Below are 15987 nucleotides of genomic sequence, written 5' to 3'. Positions count from 1 at the left end.
TGGAGAGGTCCTGCTTCCTGGCTCATGCACAGCACCTTCCCTCTGTGTCCTCACATGGTGGGAGGACGGAGCGGTCTCTGCGTGTCCTCTTTTATAAGGCACTGATCCCATTAATCAGTGGGATGATGATCTTCTCCTCTATGACCTAATAACCTCCCAAAGGCCCCATCTCCCAATACCATCACTTTGGGGTTAGAATTTCAACATATGGATTTTTGGGGGACCTGACATCCAGACCCCAGCAGTCAGCAAGATAATCTCTCCCTGCCGTTTCCTAGGACAGAGTCTTCTGTGATCCCTGGATGACTTCCCACGACCCAACTGTAACCTAATCCAGGGAGGGACACCATTCATCTTTGTCATGTTCAAAGGCTGGAATCAGGGCTCAGCTTCCATTCGCACTCAAGAGGAGGGGATTACACAAGGGCTTGACTCCTGGGGGTCACCTTAGAATTCCACCCACCCTACACACCCCAATGTCTCCAGAAGAGACAATTCCCAGCATCCATGAACAGTCTCCCAGGAAAGGACATGGGAGTGAACCACTAGCTTTGACTCTCATATGAAGGGGTTCTTGCAGAGGCACTCATGGGACCTTCCACACTGTCCTTGCTCACGGGAGAAAAGCCAGCCAAAGTCACAGAAAATCACCCTCCCTCAGGCCACCTTCCAGCCTGAGTATCTGGGTGGGGAAGCCTTATCCCCATCAGGGCCACAGCCACAAGGGAGCTTCGGAAATGGAGTTCTGAACTTGCTAACTTGTATAGTTAAGGAAAAGATCTGGGAAGAAAATGGGAAGAGGTGCCAAGGGCCAGTTCAAGCCTGCCGTGAAGGGGAAACAGATTTGAGAGATTCTGTGACTTAATGAGGTCCCACTGACGGCCTGGCCTAGATCCAGGACTCGGGCCATTTAGGGCAGCTCCAACTTTTGAGGTTGTTTTCCTCCTGGGATCGGGTGGCAGAGAGGAACTGGAAATGTAAGTGGAAATCCACATACTGATGACTAAGGAAGAAAGCTGCCATAGAACCCAAATTCTCTCTTGTTAGCACGAGGGAGGATTACCACGAGTTTCTGGAAGTTTCTAGAGCCATGGGCAGTGCTGAAGAGGATCTGGATCATCATTGATTAGGTGCAGCTAAATATTAAAGATTATGGTTTCCTACTGAATGGGAGCTTTTATTTCTTTAAATCTTGTTCTAAATGATTTCTTGCCCTTGCTATTTAAGTATAGCCATCTGTTGGTATCCATGAGGGACTGATTCCAGGATCCTCCATGGAGACCCAGATCCATAGAGGCCCAAATCCCTGAAATAAGGTGGTGTAGTATTTGCACATAACCTACGCACATCCTCCTGTGTACTTCAAGCCATCTCTAGATTACTTATAATACCTAATACAGTGTAAATGCCATGTAAACAGTTGTTATACTGTGTCATTTAGAGAATGATGACAAGGAAAAACATCTGTACATGTTCAGTACAGATGCAATCATCCACTTTTGAAAACCATTTTTGAACCACAGTTGGTTAAATCCATGGATGCAGAACCCATGGATACAAGGTCGACTGTAATAGAAACTTTCAATACCAAGGAATGCATGTGCCTAGCGATTTTGTGAAAAAGAGTGTATTTGTATTTGAAAGAAACTGTGGAGTGGAAACACCTAAAACGTGCTTGTTCAGTTAACCTCAGTTTGCTGAGCTGCTTGGAGCACGGGGTTGTAATCAAAGGTTGTCTTCTTTGCAGCAGACAATGTTCTGGGAGAAATAGTCCTCCCTAGTGCTGAACTTGCAGACTCTAACCACGGGGGTGGCAGCAAGTATCCCAGGTCTCTGCAGGGGCTTGAGTCCATGCCTGCACTGTGCAGAGAGGATGAGGGCAGAGAACTGGATGCCCCTGGAGGGGCGTGTTATCCTTCTACATGGCATGCAGGCAGTGCGGTTCTATACTCGGAGCCTCTGCTCAGCACGTTTTCACCTAAGAACCCCATAATTCATGTTCCATCCTTGTTCCCTACCCCAGTGCTCTGCAAGTGAGCCCTTTGGTGCAGTGATGGGTTGGGCCCCTTTATGGGAGAGCAAGGGAGCCCTGGAGCTGCAGAGGGGAGCAGGCGTTCTCTCTGGGGTACTGTCTTCTTTCTTCCCTAAATTGGAGGGAGATAATCCATGGAAAGGAGTTAATGATTTCTTCACTCTTCAAACTTGGTCCAGAAGGATCTCAAAGTCAAAAAGACCCTTTGGGATGTCTCTTGATATTTCACATTAATGGACTTTTCATAAGGACCACCTGATGGGAGAGCAGTGAGAAGTCTGGGGATGGCCAAGGCTGGAGTTGTCGTTTGAGCTCTGATACTTTCTTTCTTTTCTTTCTCTTCCTTCCTTCCTTCCTTCCCTCCTTCCTTCCTTCCTTCCTTCCTTCCTTCCTTCCTTCCTTCCTTCCTTCCCTCCTTCCTTCCTTCCCTCCTCTCTCTCTCTTTCTCTTCTCCTTTCTTTTCTCTTCCTTTCCTTTCCTTTCACTTTCTCTCTTTTTTGGAGTCTCACTCTATTGCCCAGGCTGGAGTGCAGTGGTGCCATCTTGGCTCACTGCAATCTCCGCCTCCTGGGTTCAAGCGATTGTCCTGCCTCGGCCTCCCAAATAGCTGGGACTACAAGCGCCTGCCAGCACGCCTGGCTAATTTTTATATTTTTAGTAAAGACGGAGTTTCACCATATTGGCCAGGCTGGTCTCCAACTCCTGACCTTGTGATCTGCCTGCCTCGGTCTCCCAAAGTGCTGGGATTACAGGCGTAAGCCACCGTGCCCAGCCTGTTTCTTTCATCTGTAAAATGGGGCCACCATTTCACCTAATAAAAAAAGATATCTTTCTATTTAAAAGGGCTCAGGGTGTTGATGTTTGTGATAAAGGAGAGAATGTGTATTGAAGTGTTTTGAAATGTACAAAGCTTTCTAGAAACAGAAGTTCTTACTCAAGAATTTTCCTGAAGCTTTGGCAAGATAACCATTTTCATTACCCCTGTCTGTGCCTAGAATGGGCCTATAAGCTCCACAATCAGAATCATTAGATATAGAAACTAAAAGAAATGTAGCCTCCTTTTTTTGCCTTTTCATTGGTGAACAGAGCTTTGGTTAACGGAAAACCAAGACGATTTTAATTGCTGGTTTTTCTATTTGAAAGGGGAGGTTATTAGTAGAAGTCTCAATTCAGAAACTTCAAGAAGAAATGGGAGGGTGTGGTGAGGGTAAGGGGGGGACTGCATTTCCTGTTTTCCTTTCAGATGGTGTTGGAAAACATTGCAGGAAAACCATGGATACCCACGAAGAAATTCCAACATTTATTCTTTTTGACGCCAAGGGCCCAGCCCAAAAGGTGACGAGTAGGAGTGGTCAATTTTTTTTTAAGAGTTGGGGCTTGCGGGAGTCCAGCTAAACGCTTGTAGGGTGAAGACAGAATTCAGAGGGTGACATCAGCCCGAGCGGGGGCCAGAAGAAACAGAGTGGAGGAGTCTGGTTTCATTTACAGTTTGGGTCAGTTCTGCAGTGAGGAGGGGGAGAGGAGGGGTCAGGGAGGGGGGAGGAGGAGGAGGAGGAGCTGGAGGAAGCCCTGACTGGTATCCCTGGCCCCAGTCCAGTTTGGAGCTCAGTCTTCCACCAAAGGCTGTTCAGTTCTCCTGGGCTCCAGCCTCCTGCAAGGACTGCAAGCGTTTTCCTCCGCAGCTCTGAATCTCCACTTTTTTGGTGGAGAAAGGCTGCAAAAAGAAAAAGAGACAGAGTGAGTGGGAAAAACATGCATCCTATTCAAACCTAATTGAGTCGAGGAGCCCAGGGACACACACGCCTTCAGGTTTGCTCAGGGGTGAGTGTGATTTCTGTTCTGTTTTTCCAGGTTCGGGGCTAGAAGGAAATGCTCTCAACCTGAAGTGACCGTTTCTAGGTAGCTTTAGTGGCTCTTATGTTCACGCTGTTCGCCGGTTTTCTGTACGTGTTTTAGGTCTCTGGAAGATGCTGCTGATTTTTCTTTCTCACCTTGTGGCAGTGGGGTTTCCTTAACTTGGTTAAGGTCATGCTTGCCTAAGAGCGTGAGCGCTTTTCCACTGCGCGTCTGTGGCTGCTACGCGCGCCCTGTGCATTCCGGGCGGCAGCGTGTTTTGGCGCATGATTTATTTAAGTTACCGCTGCCTTCTAAAACCCATTTGGGATCCGCTTTGTTTGCAGAAGCGTCTTTGCCGAGGACTAGCAGAGCTCCCTGCCGAGCGGCTGTGCTGGGAGGTTATCTGAGCTCTCTGGGTGGTGACACTAGGTTAGGGTGCAACAACCTGCGTGGGTTTTCAGCCCAGGGCCGCCCACGGGAACGTGCTGGTGGAGCACATTGGCTGCTTTCACGAGATTGGAGTGACTCTGGTGCCCAGGATGGGGGCCAAGTAGAGGGTCACTCAGTCATTGCCATCAGGCTTTCGTCTTTTCAGGAACCTGATGTCTCTGTTGGTGACTTTGTCCCTCGAGGTTGCTTCAAGGAGTTGCAGGGGTCAGAGAAGAAGAAGGAATTTGGCATTTGGGCAGCATGCTGAGTGTCTAAGGCAAGGCCCCTGGGGCTGCAAGGCCAGCCCATGCTGCACAGAGGTGAGGCCAGTGCCAAGCTGGGAGGCCCCAAGGGCTGTTCCCTGGCCCGGAGGATGCAGGGTGGGGCTCGAGTCCTCTCTTGCTGAGGATGGAACACGTTCACTGACAGTGGCCAGCCTGTTTGGGGAACCTGTTTCAAGGGGCCTACTATGTTCGAAAATGAATGGGGATTGAAGTATGGGTGGAGTCACTGGGAGGGACTAGGGGATGGTTGAAGAAAAATCTGCTTCCACAGGAAGCCCCAGGAGCCAGTTTTGTGGCTGGTGCAGACCCCAGGAGCGAAGCCCTCTGAGGGCGGGGGAGTCTGCTGCGCCGGACGGGGAGGCAGGGCTGTGGCCCCAGCTGACCAGCGTCTCCCCACACACACAGCTCACCCCGATGAGGACCACAGGGGGTCTGCTGCACGGGACGGGGAGGCAGGGCTGCGGCCCCGGCTGACCAGCGTCTCTCCGCACACACAGCTTGCCCCGATGAGGACCGCAGGGTGCTAGAGCTGCAGGGTGCTCAGAGCTCACAGATGGTGGATGATTAACCTGGGATCCCCCAGCTCCCCAGGGTCCCATTCTTAACACTGTAAAACACCGAACCGAAATGGCTTTAAAATTGAAGTTACATTGCTCCTCAGCAAAACTATATTGAAAACTGAGTGGGTGGTCGTTGATGACATTACTAGGACTTCTGAGGTTTTTGTTGGGCTAAAGATAATGGAAGAGATGTTTGGTCAGAAGCCACGGATGTAGTCGTTTCCTGGTTTTCAAAATGAGCAACCAGGGGCTCTGAGATGTGGAATTCCTTGCCTAGGCCATGGTGCGAGTGTCTGAGATGGCAGTGAAATCCTTCCCCATTGCAGGAGAGCAGACAAGCCAGCGACGGGGGATCCCAAATCACTCATATCTAGTTGGGAAAACTACTTGGGGCTCACTGAGACTCTACCACTGAACTGAGAAAGAAGTGAGGTGGACTGTGGGAGGGGGCATCGGCTCTGTGACCGGAATACCGGGGCTGGCCGCCCTGCTCAGGCCACCTCCTGGGGGTGGCGGGCCCCGAGGGAGGGGACTTGAATGGTCTTCTTTCTGAAGTGGGCTTGTAGCTGAGGATGAAAGCCTGGGGTGGGGAGGCGGGGCTTTTACAGAGATCAGGATCTAGGAACGGCTGCCTGTCTGGACTTCTTTGTTTAGGCGAGGGTTTCTTGTAACCCAGAGGTTCACTTCTCTCCTTTCCTCACTCATGGTGGAGAGAATGGTCGAGAGAAGCCAGGAAGCAGACACTGAGCGGAGAGGAGGGTTTGGGAAGGAATTCCATGTTGGGGTGAAGTGAGGCTGTCCTGTCTTTTCCTATCCAGGCATTGGAGGGTGTGGCCACAGCACCTTTCTGGGAGGTGGCTGGGGAAGCCTCTAGAACGTTAGCCCTTGGCCCCGCTCTTCCCCTGCTTGGCAGGGAGTGTGTCCACCCCACCATGGTTGTGGCCCACAGGTGAGGAGATGTGTGGCAAATGTCCAAACCTGGGGTCTGAGTGATATTTTTGATACGCGATAGGCATCTTTATGAAAAACTGTCTTCACTTCGCACTTCGTTTTATTTCTAAGGCGTTCAGGACTCAGCAAATTGCACTGACTTTATCATAAGTGCCTTTTGTGATTTCCTGTCCTAGAACTTAATACGTCCCCGGTGAGAAAGTAGGAAGAAGCTCCTCTCTCCAGTCGATTGTTGATTTGTGGTTCCAACGAGGCTGCTCATCCTGACCTTAGTTTCAGGAACGGAACCCATAGATGCGGATGCCTAAAGCCGGCTTGAAACGAGACCGCCTTCTTTGGAAGCTTTGGAAGCTGGCGGTGACTTTTTGCCAGCGAGGCTTCATTTGTTTTCTTGCTCAGAGTGTTTAGACAACTGGATCAAGCATAGACTTCATCAGCGGTTGATATCACCTCCCACTTTTATGTGAAATTCCATGTTTAGGATTTAAAATTCACCGGCAAGTCATGAATACTATTGCGTGACACTTCCTTGCAGGCATAGTAGCAGCTTTAGCAAAAATTTTTATTTGAAAGTTCAGTTTTGTCACTGCTCTTTTCGGAAGAAGCTGAAAATCTAGTATCTCTCGGGGGAAGAATCGCAGGTGGTTTCCATCTGACGGGGATGTTGTGTACCAGGCAGCTTTTCCACCCTGACTTAAGGGAGCAAATTTTCACGGTGTCCTGGCTGCAGCAAGCAGGCAGTGAAAAACACACTGCCGCTACATAAATAGCTGACGATTTGAGAAGGGACCTGACATTTAAAGAAAATCCTATTAGCTCTAGCTAAGGAAATGAAAGCCACAAACCATCCAAATTTTAAAGCAGGGGAGCTTTAAAGGTTCCTGCTAATTCAGACAGCTATGAACTAGACAAGAATGGTTATCTTCATTCTCGCATTTCTAGATACAGCTTCTCCGCTTCCACTGTAAAACTTTGGTGGAATTCAGTGTAAAAATTCAGTGCAAAGAAAGGACAATCCTACTCTTTAAATAAAAGATGTTGCTTGGCCCCTCTAATATGTGGTTACGAATGTCTTATTTGCAGGGTGTATTCCACAGGTCCTGATTTTGCAGAGATATTCCCTTCAAGAATTCACTTTGTTAATTTTGAAAAAATATAATTTTAATACATTCTGGTCTTATAGTCCATTTTGGGAAGGAGATGAAATTTTGAGGGCTGGGCACTGTGGCTCATCTCTGTAATCCCAGTATTTTGGAAGACTGAGGCGGGTGGATTGCTTGAGCCCAGGAGTTTGAGACAAGCCTGGGAAACATACGGAGACCTTGTCTTTACAAAAATAATTTAAAAAATTAACCAGGCATGGTGGCATGTGCCTGTGATCTCAGCTATGAGGTTGAGCCTGGGAGGTTGAGGCTGCAGTGAACCGTGACTATGCCACTGCACTGCACTTCAGAGCCTGGGCGACAGAACAAGACCCTGACTCAAAAAAAAAAAAAAAAAAAAAAAAAGAAATTTTGAGTTAGCATGTTCATCCTGGTCTAGCTGTTTTTGAAAAGGCAGTTTGGTTTTCTTTCCTCTAGAGGGAGGTGTATCTCTGCAAGCTCCAGAAAAATCTCTGAAGTGGTGCCTGGAGTCTCCCAGGGTGGGGTTTCAGGGTTTGCAGTGACTCAGTGATGACCATCTCAACAGAGCTTGTGGGCAACTTTAGGACTGACATTTCCAGACATGATTATCATTATTATATTTATTGTGGCTGTTCATAATAACTGAAGTGGACATACATTAGAGCTTTGGTTTTCTTCTCTGCGCAGGTGTAAGTGTATTGAGATGAAATTGTGCCATCAAAGGAGGTAATCTTGGTTCTCAAACAATTGCATTACAAGGGTATCCAGCAACTAAAACATTTTATAGGAAGCATTTTACCCATATCTAATCACAGAGGTTTAAATGAATAGTCGGGTGCTTGGGAACCAAAGTAAGTTTGCATATTCATGCCATTGTGGATCCCTGTAGAATTACTGGATTTTAGAACTGTAAGGGTGTTCATGACATGTCCTTTGATACTTTCCCCTAATGGACAATGGGTTTTAACATACTTTAAAAAATTCACACAAGCTATAATTGTGAATGTCTCATCTTAAATATTTATTAATACAAATATAAATTACTGACGCTCAGATTTATGTTGGTTAGCGTGAGATAACCAGTGTTAGGACCCTGAGGGAGACAATTCTAGCTCAGAGTAAAAAAAATAATAATAATAAAAACAAAACCAAAAAAACCTAACCCTTTGGTTGGTCTTTGTGTTCTCATGTTTACTTAAGTTTAACAAGACCTATTGTGCATCACGGCCTTGAGCGCTGAGATTCAGGGAGGGAATAAAAATGACCAAGACATAGCCCCCTCTCTTCTGGTTGGCAAACATAATTTCTGTTTGGCTAATTGAAATATCAAAAAAACTATCACCTTGGTGGATGGTTTCTCCATGCCTTTTATACTTCAGATGAAGACAGAGAGCTCAGAAAGGTATGCCCAGCGACAGGGCCACAGAGCTAGTAGCAGAAGTGTCTGATGTTTCCAATATGCAGACATCTTGGACTCTGGACATTTCAAGGGGGACAAGCCTTTAAGAGTGTATTTTAGGGTGCCATGTGGAGAAGAGTACTCTTGTCATTCCCAGTCTTCCTTGGAGTAACCTCTTTTAAGTTGATTCAGCAGAGGAGTAACTGTTGTTTAAAAAAATCTGGAAAGAAAAAGGAGAGAAGAAAAAAACAAATACGAAAAGTTCTGCCAAACCCTCTCCCAAAGGCAAATTGTTAGTCTTGTAGGGATCTGGCAGCATTTAGCACAGTATGATCCTACAGCTCTCCTGAAGTTTAAAACTCAGGAAATACAGAGAAACGTTTGAGAATGTGAGTGGCCAGGGATAAGTACAATGGGAAATGTTTCTGTAAACCCCACCGTGTGTACTATACATTAGATTTTCAGGAACCCAGAGCATCAGGAATTGGCCACTGGAAGGAAGAGCTCATGGCTCGGTTTAATTTCAAAATTAAAAATTGAACAGCAGCTGGAGTTGACTCAGATCTCAAGGGAAACCATTCCAGGAAACTGGTTTTTCACTTCTGGAATCTTCATTAGTTGATTCAGCAGCCCAGGGCCGGTACCCAGAGTTAGCGCCAAGTCAGCTAAACCCACAGCTGGCCCGGCGGTGCACCAGGGTGCTCTGTTTCTAATTGGGGCTGCAGAAAACCCATCACTCCTCAGAGCCCAAGGCAACAGATGGAAGAAAGCAGTTGCAGGACTTTGGCCTGTTTGAGCAACAGACAAGGAGCATTCTTTTACACAAAAGGGAGGCTGGGAGAGATTGGCCGACCATTGCTGACAGAGGCAGTAAGGAAGTAGAATTTCCCAGGTTATTGCAATAAATCCAGCATGGATGATATTTTATCAGATGTTCCAACCTGATTTTTGAAAAGATTTCTATGTTCAAGAATAATTTTCTCTTCTCTACTTGATTATGAATTAGACTAGAAAACAAACAAAATATCTAACTTTTCTTTTTACAATGGGAGCACCTTTCAGCCATTTTAATTATTTACGATGGAACACCACAGTTTTGGAAAGGTCAGTAGCACCCAAGTTCATTGCCAAGAAGGAAAGAGACAGGAATAAGTGCCAAGCTCCAATTTGGATCCAGCAGCGTCATGTGGCAAGGGGTTGGAATGGAGTGGGCATTTGTGCAATATTTCTTGAAGCATTTTCTAACGCACCCTCTTCTTTAACGTTGAAATGGAACTAGTCTCTGCCTGATGTTTATAATTAGCAGTGTAAGCGCAGACAAAATCTCGTCTGGCTGCCATATATTTCAGAATGTGGAATGTGTTTTACATTTGCCTGGTGGTGTCTAGCTTTTCAAATCACACCAGATATGGAACTTTCTGCTTCATGGTTATTATCTTGAATGCTAGGAATATGTTTTAAAATAATTTTTTCAAATATCTGGGCAATTAATCTGGAGTTTCTTAATTGCCTTTGTAAGGGAAGGAGACCTACCTCTGAGGAGCTTGGCCTAAGCCTGGCCGGAGGTCGGCATGTTCTTACAGGTGCTCTCGTTCACAGAGTGGGGGCATTGCTAGGGGATGTCCGGGCCCTCTCTTTCTGCATTGCTTTGTTATAATCCACGAGTTGCAGGACAGGTGTTGCTTTGTTAGATTTTACCGGGAAGAGCCGAAGATCTCAAATTGGCTACTCCATATCTAACAAGGACCACAGTAGGTGACGAAAATACCCCAGTAGGTGACAAAGGAGGTCTAGTTACCCTGCCTGATGAGAAGAGTTTTAAAATGTTGCTATCACAGGACACACATTCAGTTTGAGTCAAACAGATTACTGTTCTAGAGTATTTCCATAGAATAGAAATTTGAAGGCCAGGTGTGGTGGCTCGTGCCTGTAATCCCAGCACTTTGGGAAGCTGGGACAGGAGGATCCCTTGAGCCCAAGAGTTTGAGACCCGCCTGGGCAATATAGCGAGACCTTGTTTCTACCGAAATTCAAAAAATCGTTAGCCAGGCATGGTGGCGCACACCTGTAGTCCCAGCTACTTGGGAGGCTGAGGTGGGAGGATTGCTTGATCTCAGGAAGCTGAGGCTGCAGGAAGCTCTGATCGTGCCACTGTATTCCAACCTGGACAACAGACCTATATTCTGTCTCAAAAAAAGAAAAAAAAAAAAAAAAAAGAAAAAAAAAGTAAAAAATATGAAATCCAAGTTGTTAAATAAACAGGAAAAAACCAAAATTTGATGTATTTCTTGGAGCTGTTCCAAAACATTTACTTTTGAGGATTCTCCTTTGGGTCTTTCAAACAGCAACAGCGTATTAAATTCTACTCTCCTCCTACCCTAACTGCAGGACTTAATAAATTCTTTCTTAGCTTCCTCCCTGAGGTAAAGAATGGGGACTCCTTTCCCAGGATTCAGGCAAAACAAGAAAGAGTGAGAAAAAGAGAAAGAAATGGGCGCTCCTTCTCACAGTCTAGGAACAGGTGTGGCAAAGGCAAGGGTGGATGAGTGCCTCGAATTTACTGAAATTTGACTTTTTATTTCACAGTCAGTGTGCACGGCTCTCCCACTGTGGTCTTTGACTATTTCCAGTGCTCCCATTTTAAACAGGACAATTAGGAACTAACAGAAGTCCCAGAACTTGATAGGAGGGACAGACTGATTTTAAAAAGCAGTGCTTGGAGAAAACCAAATAAATGGCTTCAAAATGGGAGCTCTGGATTTATTTGAGTCTTTGTTTTAAAATTATTTCCTTGTGTGCATGTGTGCGTCTCTTTCTTAAAAAAGATTTCCAGACATGGAAAATGAAAAAGGTTTTGAGTAGGCTGAATGAAAACTAATTTTCAGAATTGCAAAATAGCTTGGGAAATCATATTCGTTGGAATATGATTGAATATGATTTCAGGTTGAAGGGCCATGTAGGGCAACCTTTGTAATGAAAGGTATCCTTTTAAATTTCAAAGGGATAGAAACTAGACGGGAAAAGGCACCTCGAATCCTTTTAGAATGAGGCAGAGTAAACATAAAGATGAATAATCCTAAACAGAAAGATGAGAATGAAAATGTGATGAATGTCTGTTATTGAACCTGTTGCCTTTAGGACACGGAATCTAGGATGAAGGAACAGACCCTTCCAGCCCAAGGTCTCAAGCAGCCAATTCTGAGTCTTTTTTTCATATTTGAAAGAATGATAGCAGACAGCCGAATTCTATTGACATAGAATCTGTGGTGTGTCACCACCAAGGAAGTCTATTTCTTCCCCAAAAGACATGGGGAGTTTCCTTGAGATCTGGGTCAAATCTGGCACAGCCTCTAGGGTTTCCTGGGGTTCTTCCCACGAGCTTTGGAAATGCTAACGTGGGTTAAGTTTCTGGTTCTACCTTGTTTTATCTAGGTAGCTTTGAACAATCACTTTGACTTGCTGGGGTTTCAATTTCTCAGCCCTAAAATGGAGGGAAATCAGCCACTGGGCAGTGGGGAGGAGGATGTGAAGTCCCACCCACAAGACAGAAGCCCAGGAAGCGTTACTAGCGCTCTCCTCTCTCCTTCCTCGGGGAGGGTGGTGTCGGCCAATGAGCGGGGACGGCTGCCTCATTCCTCCTCGTTGAAGTGGGCGGGTGGTCATTTGGGGAGACGGTGTTTGACATCTTTTAATAATCTAAATGAAAAAGCTCTCCAAAATTTGCTGCCAGGGAATTTCGTTTTTTATAAATGGAGACTCCAGGACATGATAAACAATAGAAGAGAGTTAATTGCAAATGAAAATATCAGCAAATATTCAACAGCTGGGCTAGGAGCCCACGAGCCACAAGACCTGCTTCCCGCATGATGGCAGGACAGTGTGTGGGGCCAAAGGCGTTTTTCCCACCTGGGAATTCAGCTCAGCTGAACCACATGAGTTCTGAGTCATCAGTAGAGCCTGGTTAACGCATTGTCCTACAGGCATCATCTCCTGTCCCTTTCAGAACTGGAAGGGCTTCTTTCCTTCTCTTCCCTCCCCTCCTCTTCCCTCAATATCTGGATATATTCTGGATAAAATAATTCCTGTGCACAGTGTATTTGTCCCATTACTTTGTGTTCCAATGGGAAGTATCTCCATTGAGGGGGTTACTCTTCTAAAGATTCATATCTTGAAAATAAAAATCTTGACATATGATTTTCAATGAACTGAAGGTTTATTTTACCCACAGAATTGTTTAAGTAAGTGAGTGATGTCTTAGAAAGACTTCCCAGATTTTATTTTGTAACTATTTAGATTGTATTGAGCACTCTGGAAGATGAGAAAGGTAGTTTTGGAATTGCTCCAGAGTGAGCCCACTCAATGCTTTATATGTGACAGAAACAGTGGATTCAAAGGTGTTCACTGTGTGAGGGATGGGAATGGTGAAGAAAACTATTAGCAAAACCTCCTCAAGGCATAATTCATTTGTGCTCTTTGTCCATGCTCCTTGCAGAGGAGTCTTCCCATCCCAGACTCAGCAGTGAGGGGACAGCTCTCATCTTATCACATGTCCTATTTTCTCCACCTGGATTACAAAGCCGAATGCTTTACAAAGAGCTTCTCTTGTGTTCTCATTCACAAACAAGCTTACCGCTTAAAATGATGCCTCTTGAACATAGATTAAACATTTAAAATAATTGAACTGGATCTTCCTGAAGATTTGCATTAAAATTTTTAATTGAAGCAGTGATGCTTAAACTTTGGGGTGTGAGGAGTGGCACAACTGCCTTTTAGAATCACATACAAACATGGACCTTATCCCCAGAAAAACCCTCATCCACAGATGCAATTTTGCACTCAACCGTGGGAGGATCATAGACTCTTTGAATCTGTTGATCCCATATTAAAATATTGATCTAGACCAATTATAATAATACAGTTTGTTTTGGAAAGAACAGGCCATTTTCCTGGAAAGAATCTAGCAGTAAGTTTATACCTTTGCTAACAAAAATTGACTCTCAAGTTTGATAGAAAGAATCAAGAATAGCACATATGAAATGTACTTTTATATTATTCTAAAGTGTATATCATTATTTAATTGAGGTCATACAAAAAATTAGATATTGCAATTTTTTTTTTTTTTTTTAAGAAACACTTGGGAATGAGTCTAACAGACTGTAGGGAAGAAAGGTAGAGCTTGGTGGAAAGGTCTGGAAAGTTCCCAGGGTTGCATGGGCTTGAGGGATTCCTAGAGAGTGAAGGGGCAAAGATGGGGCTGTAGCACAGTGGGGGTAGGGTCATCCTAAGTGGAGGGAGGAGAACGGGCAGTCCAGCTTGTCAGGGGTCCTTGAGCCCTGCTGTGCTGGGACTATGCTAAAACTTGGGAGCATTGTCAAACCACAGCATAAGCACTGGAGACTGCTCTTCTACATTGTGTTAACATATATCCATGTCCAAAAGACAGTGACCATTGCAAGGCAAAAAAATCAGGCTGAGCTTTTGCAATGCTGCCTTTATCACCAATCATTGCTGTCACTTTGTTGCAGAAAGAAATGTGTTCTGTTGATGGCTGGCCTCCTGAGCATCATTAGAACAGCATTCCTTTCTCACTGTTGATACATTTCCAAGAGACCACTGTATTGACAGGTGGTTCTGTTTTAGCTGCTGAGATCATGCCTTCAAGTTCTCAGAGTCTGAATCACAGGGTAGATTTGTTTCATCACAGGTGGTACTTTTTGTTGATTTTTTTTTTTTTTTGGAAATCCAAAGCCACATGGGTCCTGGTGTTCATTCCCTTGTTTATGGCTTCATCTGTCTCCATCTCACCAATTTTTGGCGGGTCAGGCTTAGGGCCCACACTGTGTTCCATCTTCCTCATAGCTGGGCCACATGATTTGGACTCCAGCTTCTCCCTCTGGGCCTGACCTCAGGCAGGAGGAATTTCATGGCAAATCCATGGCACTGAGCTTCAGGTTTCCTTTGCACCCACTTAGCTCCTGTCCTTGACTGGCAGTCTCAATAACTCTCTGTGGCTCTCCCTCTACTTTTGCTAAGTGGTCCATCTGGACACTAGTCCGCTGCTCCATTCATGGCAAAGTTACATCACTCATCAGCCAGACAGACTCTCCTCTGCTATCAAACTTCAGATGGCAAGGCTGAGAACATTAGATTATCCTCATCCCTGATTTCATTAGTTATATGGGGAAAATGGATTTCCTGTGCGACACAACAGACAACCATAAAGACTTGCAGAGCCCATGGGGGCACCTGTGGAGAGAGGAAGGTTAAGATAGAGATACAAAAGCTCAGGCCTTGGGTGGAGCCGATTCCAAAGCTCAGAGGATACTAGTCAGGGCAGAAGCCATGTTTGCACCAGGTCTGAATGTTCATATTAGATTCTTTCCCACTTTCATGAGACTCTGATCTTCTTTGCCAAACCCTAACATTTTGCATGACATATATTCTTTTCTTCTTTTCTTTCCAAATCTTATCTAGAACTAAGGGCAAACATTGTGTTATTTGAATACAGCGGCGTGTAGACACACTTTAGGATGTTTAGTTGTGTTCTTTTCTCCTCTTAGCTCTTAAACTCTATCACACCTCAAAAAAGAGAGGCTGCACTTACATCATTCCTGTTAAATTGATGGCTACATTTTAGGGGTAGTTACCCATGCTTTTAAAACCTGGCAAATGATATTTCCTGTCCTCATTTCTATTTTAATTGTGGTAAAAACCTTATAACCTGAAACTTACTATCTTGACTATATTTAAGTGTACAGTACAGCAGTGTTAACTATATGCACCTTGTGGTACAACAGATATCTACAACTTTTTGATCTTGCAAAACAGAAGCTCTATACCTATGAAACAGTAACTACAACTGCCCCCCTGCTCACAGCCCCTGGCCAACACCATTCTAAGTTCTTTTTCTAAGACTTTGGCTACTTTAAATACTTTTACATAAATGGAATTATACTGTAATGTATTTGTCTTTTAGTGACTGACTTGTTTCACTCAGTGTAATATCCTCAAGATTCATCCATGTTGTAGTAGATAAAAGGATTTCCTTCTTTTATAAGGCTGACTAATATTCCTTGTATGTGGCATGTATAAGACTTAGTATAATACAGTAGGCTATGCATGTGGCTCATGCCTGTAATCCCAGCACTTAGGAAGGCTAAGGTGGAAGGATCTCTTGAGCCCAGGAGTTCAAGACCAGCCTGGGAGACATGGCAAAATCCTGTCTCTACTAAAAATACAATCCTGTCTCTACTAACAATACTACAGCTGGGTGTGGTGGTGTGTGCCTGTAGTCCCATTTACTCAGGAGGCTCAGAAGGAAGGATTGCTTGGGCCTGGGAGGTTGAGGCTGCAGTGAGCTGTGATCATGCCA

At 45.1% G+C, this 15987-nt stretch overlaps 1 protein-coding gene across 7 annotated transcripts in view; it reads left to right on the top strand.

Annotated features, from left to right (window-relative positions):
* The first annotated feature begins 3287 nt into the window (after positions 1 to 3287).
* Positions 3288 to 15987, top strand: part of COL6A3 (collagen type VI alpha 3 chain) — a 91869-nt gene continuing 79169 nt past the window's right edge. For 5 of the 7 annotated variants that reach the window (XM_031651634.1, XM_031651633.1, XM_031651632.1 and 2 more), the window contains exon 1: positions 3435 to 3853. Coding sequence is in view for 1 of the 7 variants with exons in the window: in XM_021924184.2 (XP_021779876.2) it covers positions 3305 to 3367 (63 nt within the window). In the remaining 6 variants the exon portion in view is untranslated. Of the gene's footprint in view, positions 3368 to 3434; positions 3854 to 15987 lie in introns of those variants that run through there. The other 2 variants (XM_021924184.2, XM_031651630.1) reach the window with 2 other exon arrangements.

The sequence above is a fragment of the Papio anubis genome, chromosome 10, assembly GCF_008728515.1.
Source record: "Papio anubis isolate 15944 chromosome 10, Panubis1.0, whole genome shotgun sequence".
Classification (NCBI taxonomy): Eukaryota; Metazoa; Chordata; class Mammalia; order Primates; family Cercopithecidae; genus Papio; species Papio anubis.
The sequence above is the reverse complement of the archived record's forward strand: the minus strand, read 5'-3'. Positions and strand labels throughout refer to the sequence as shown.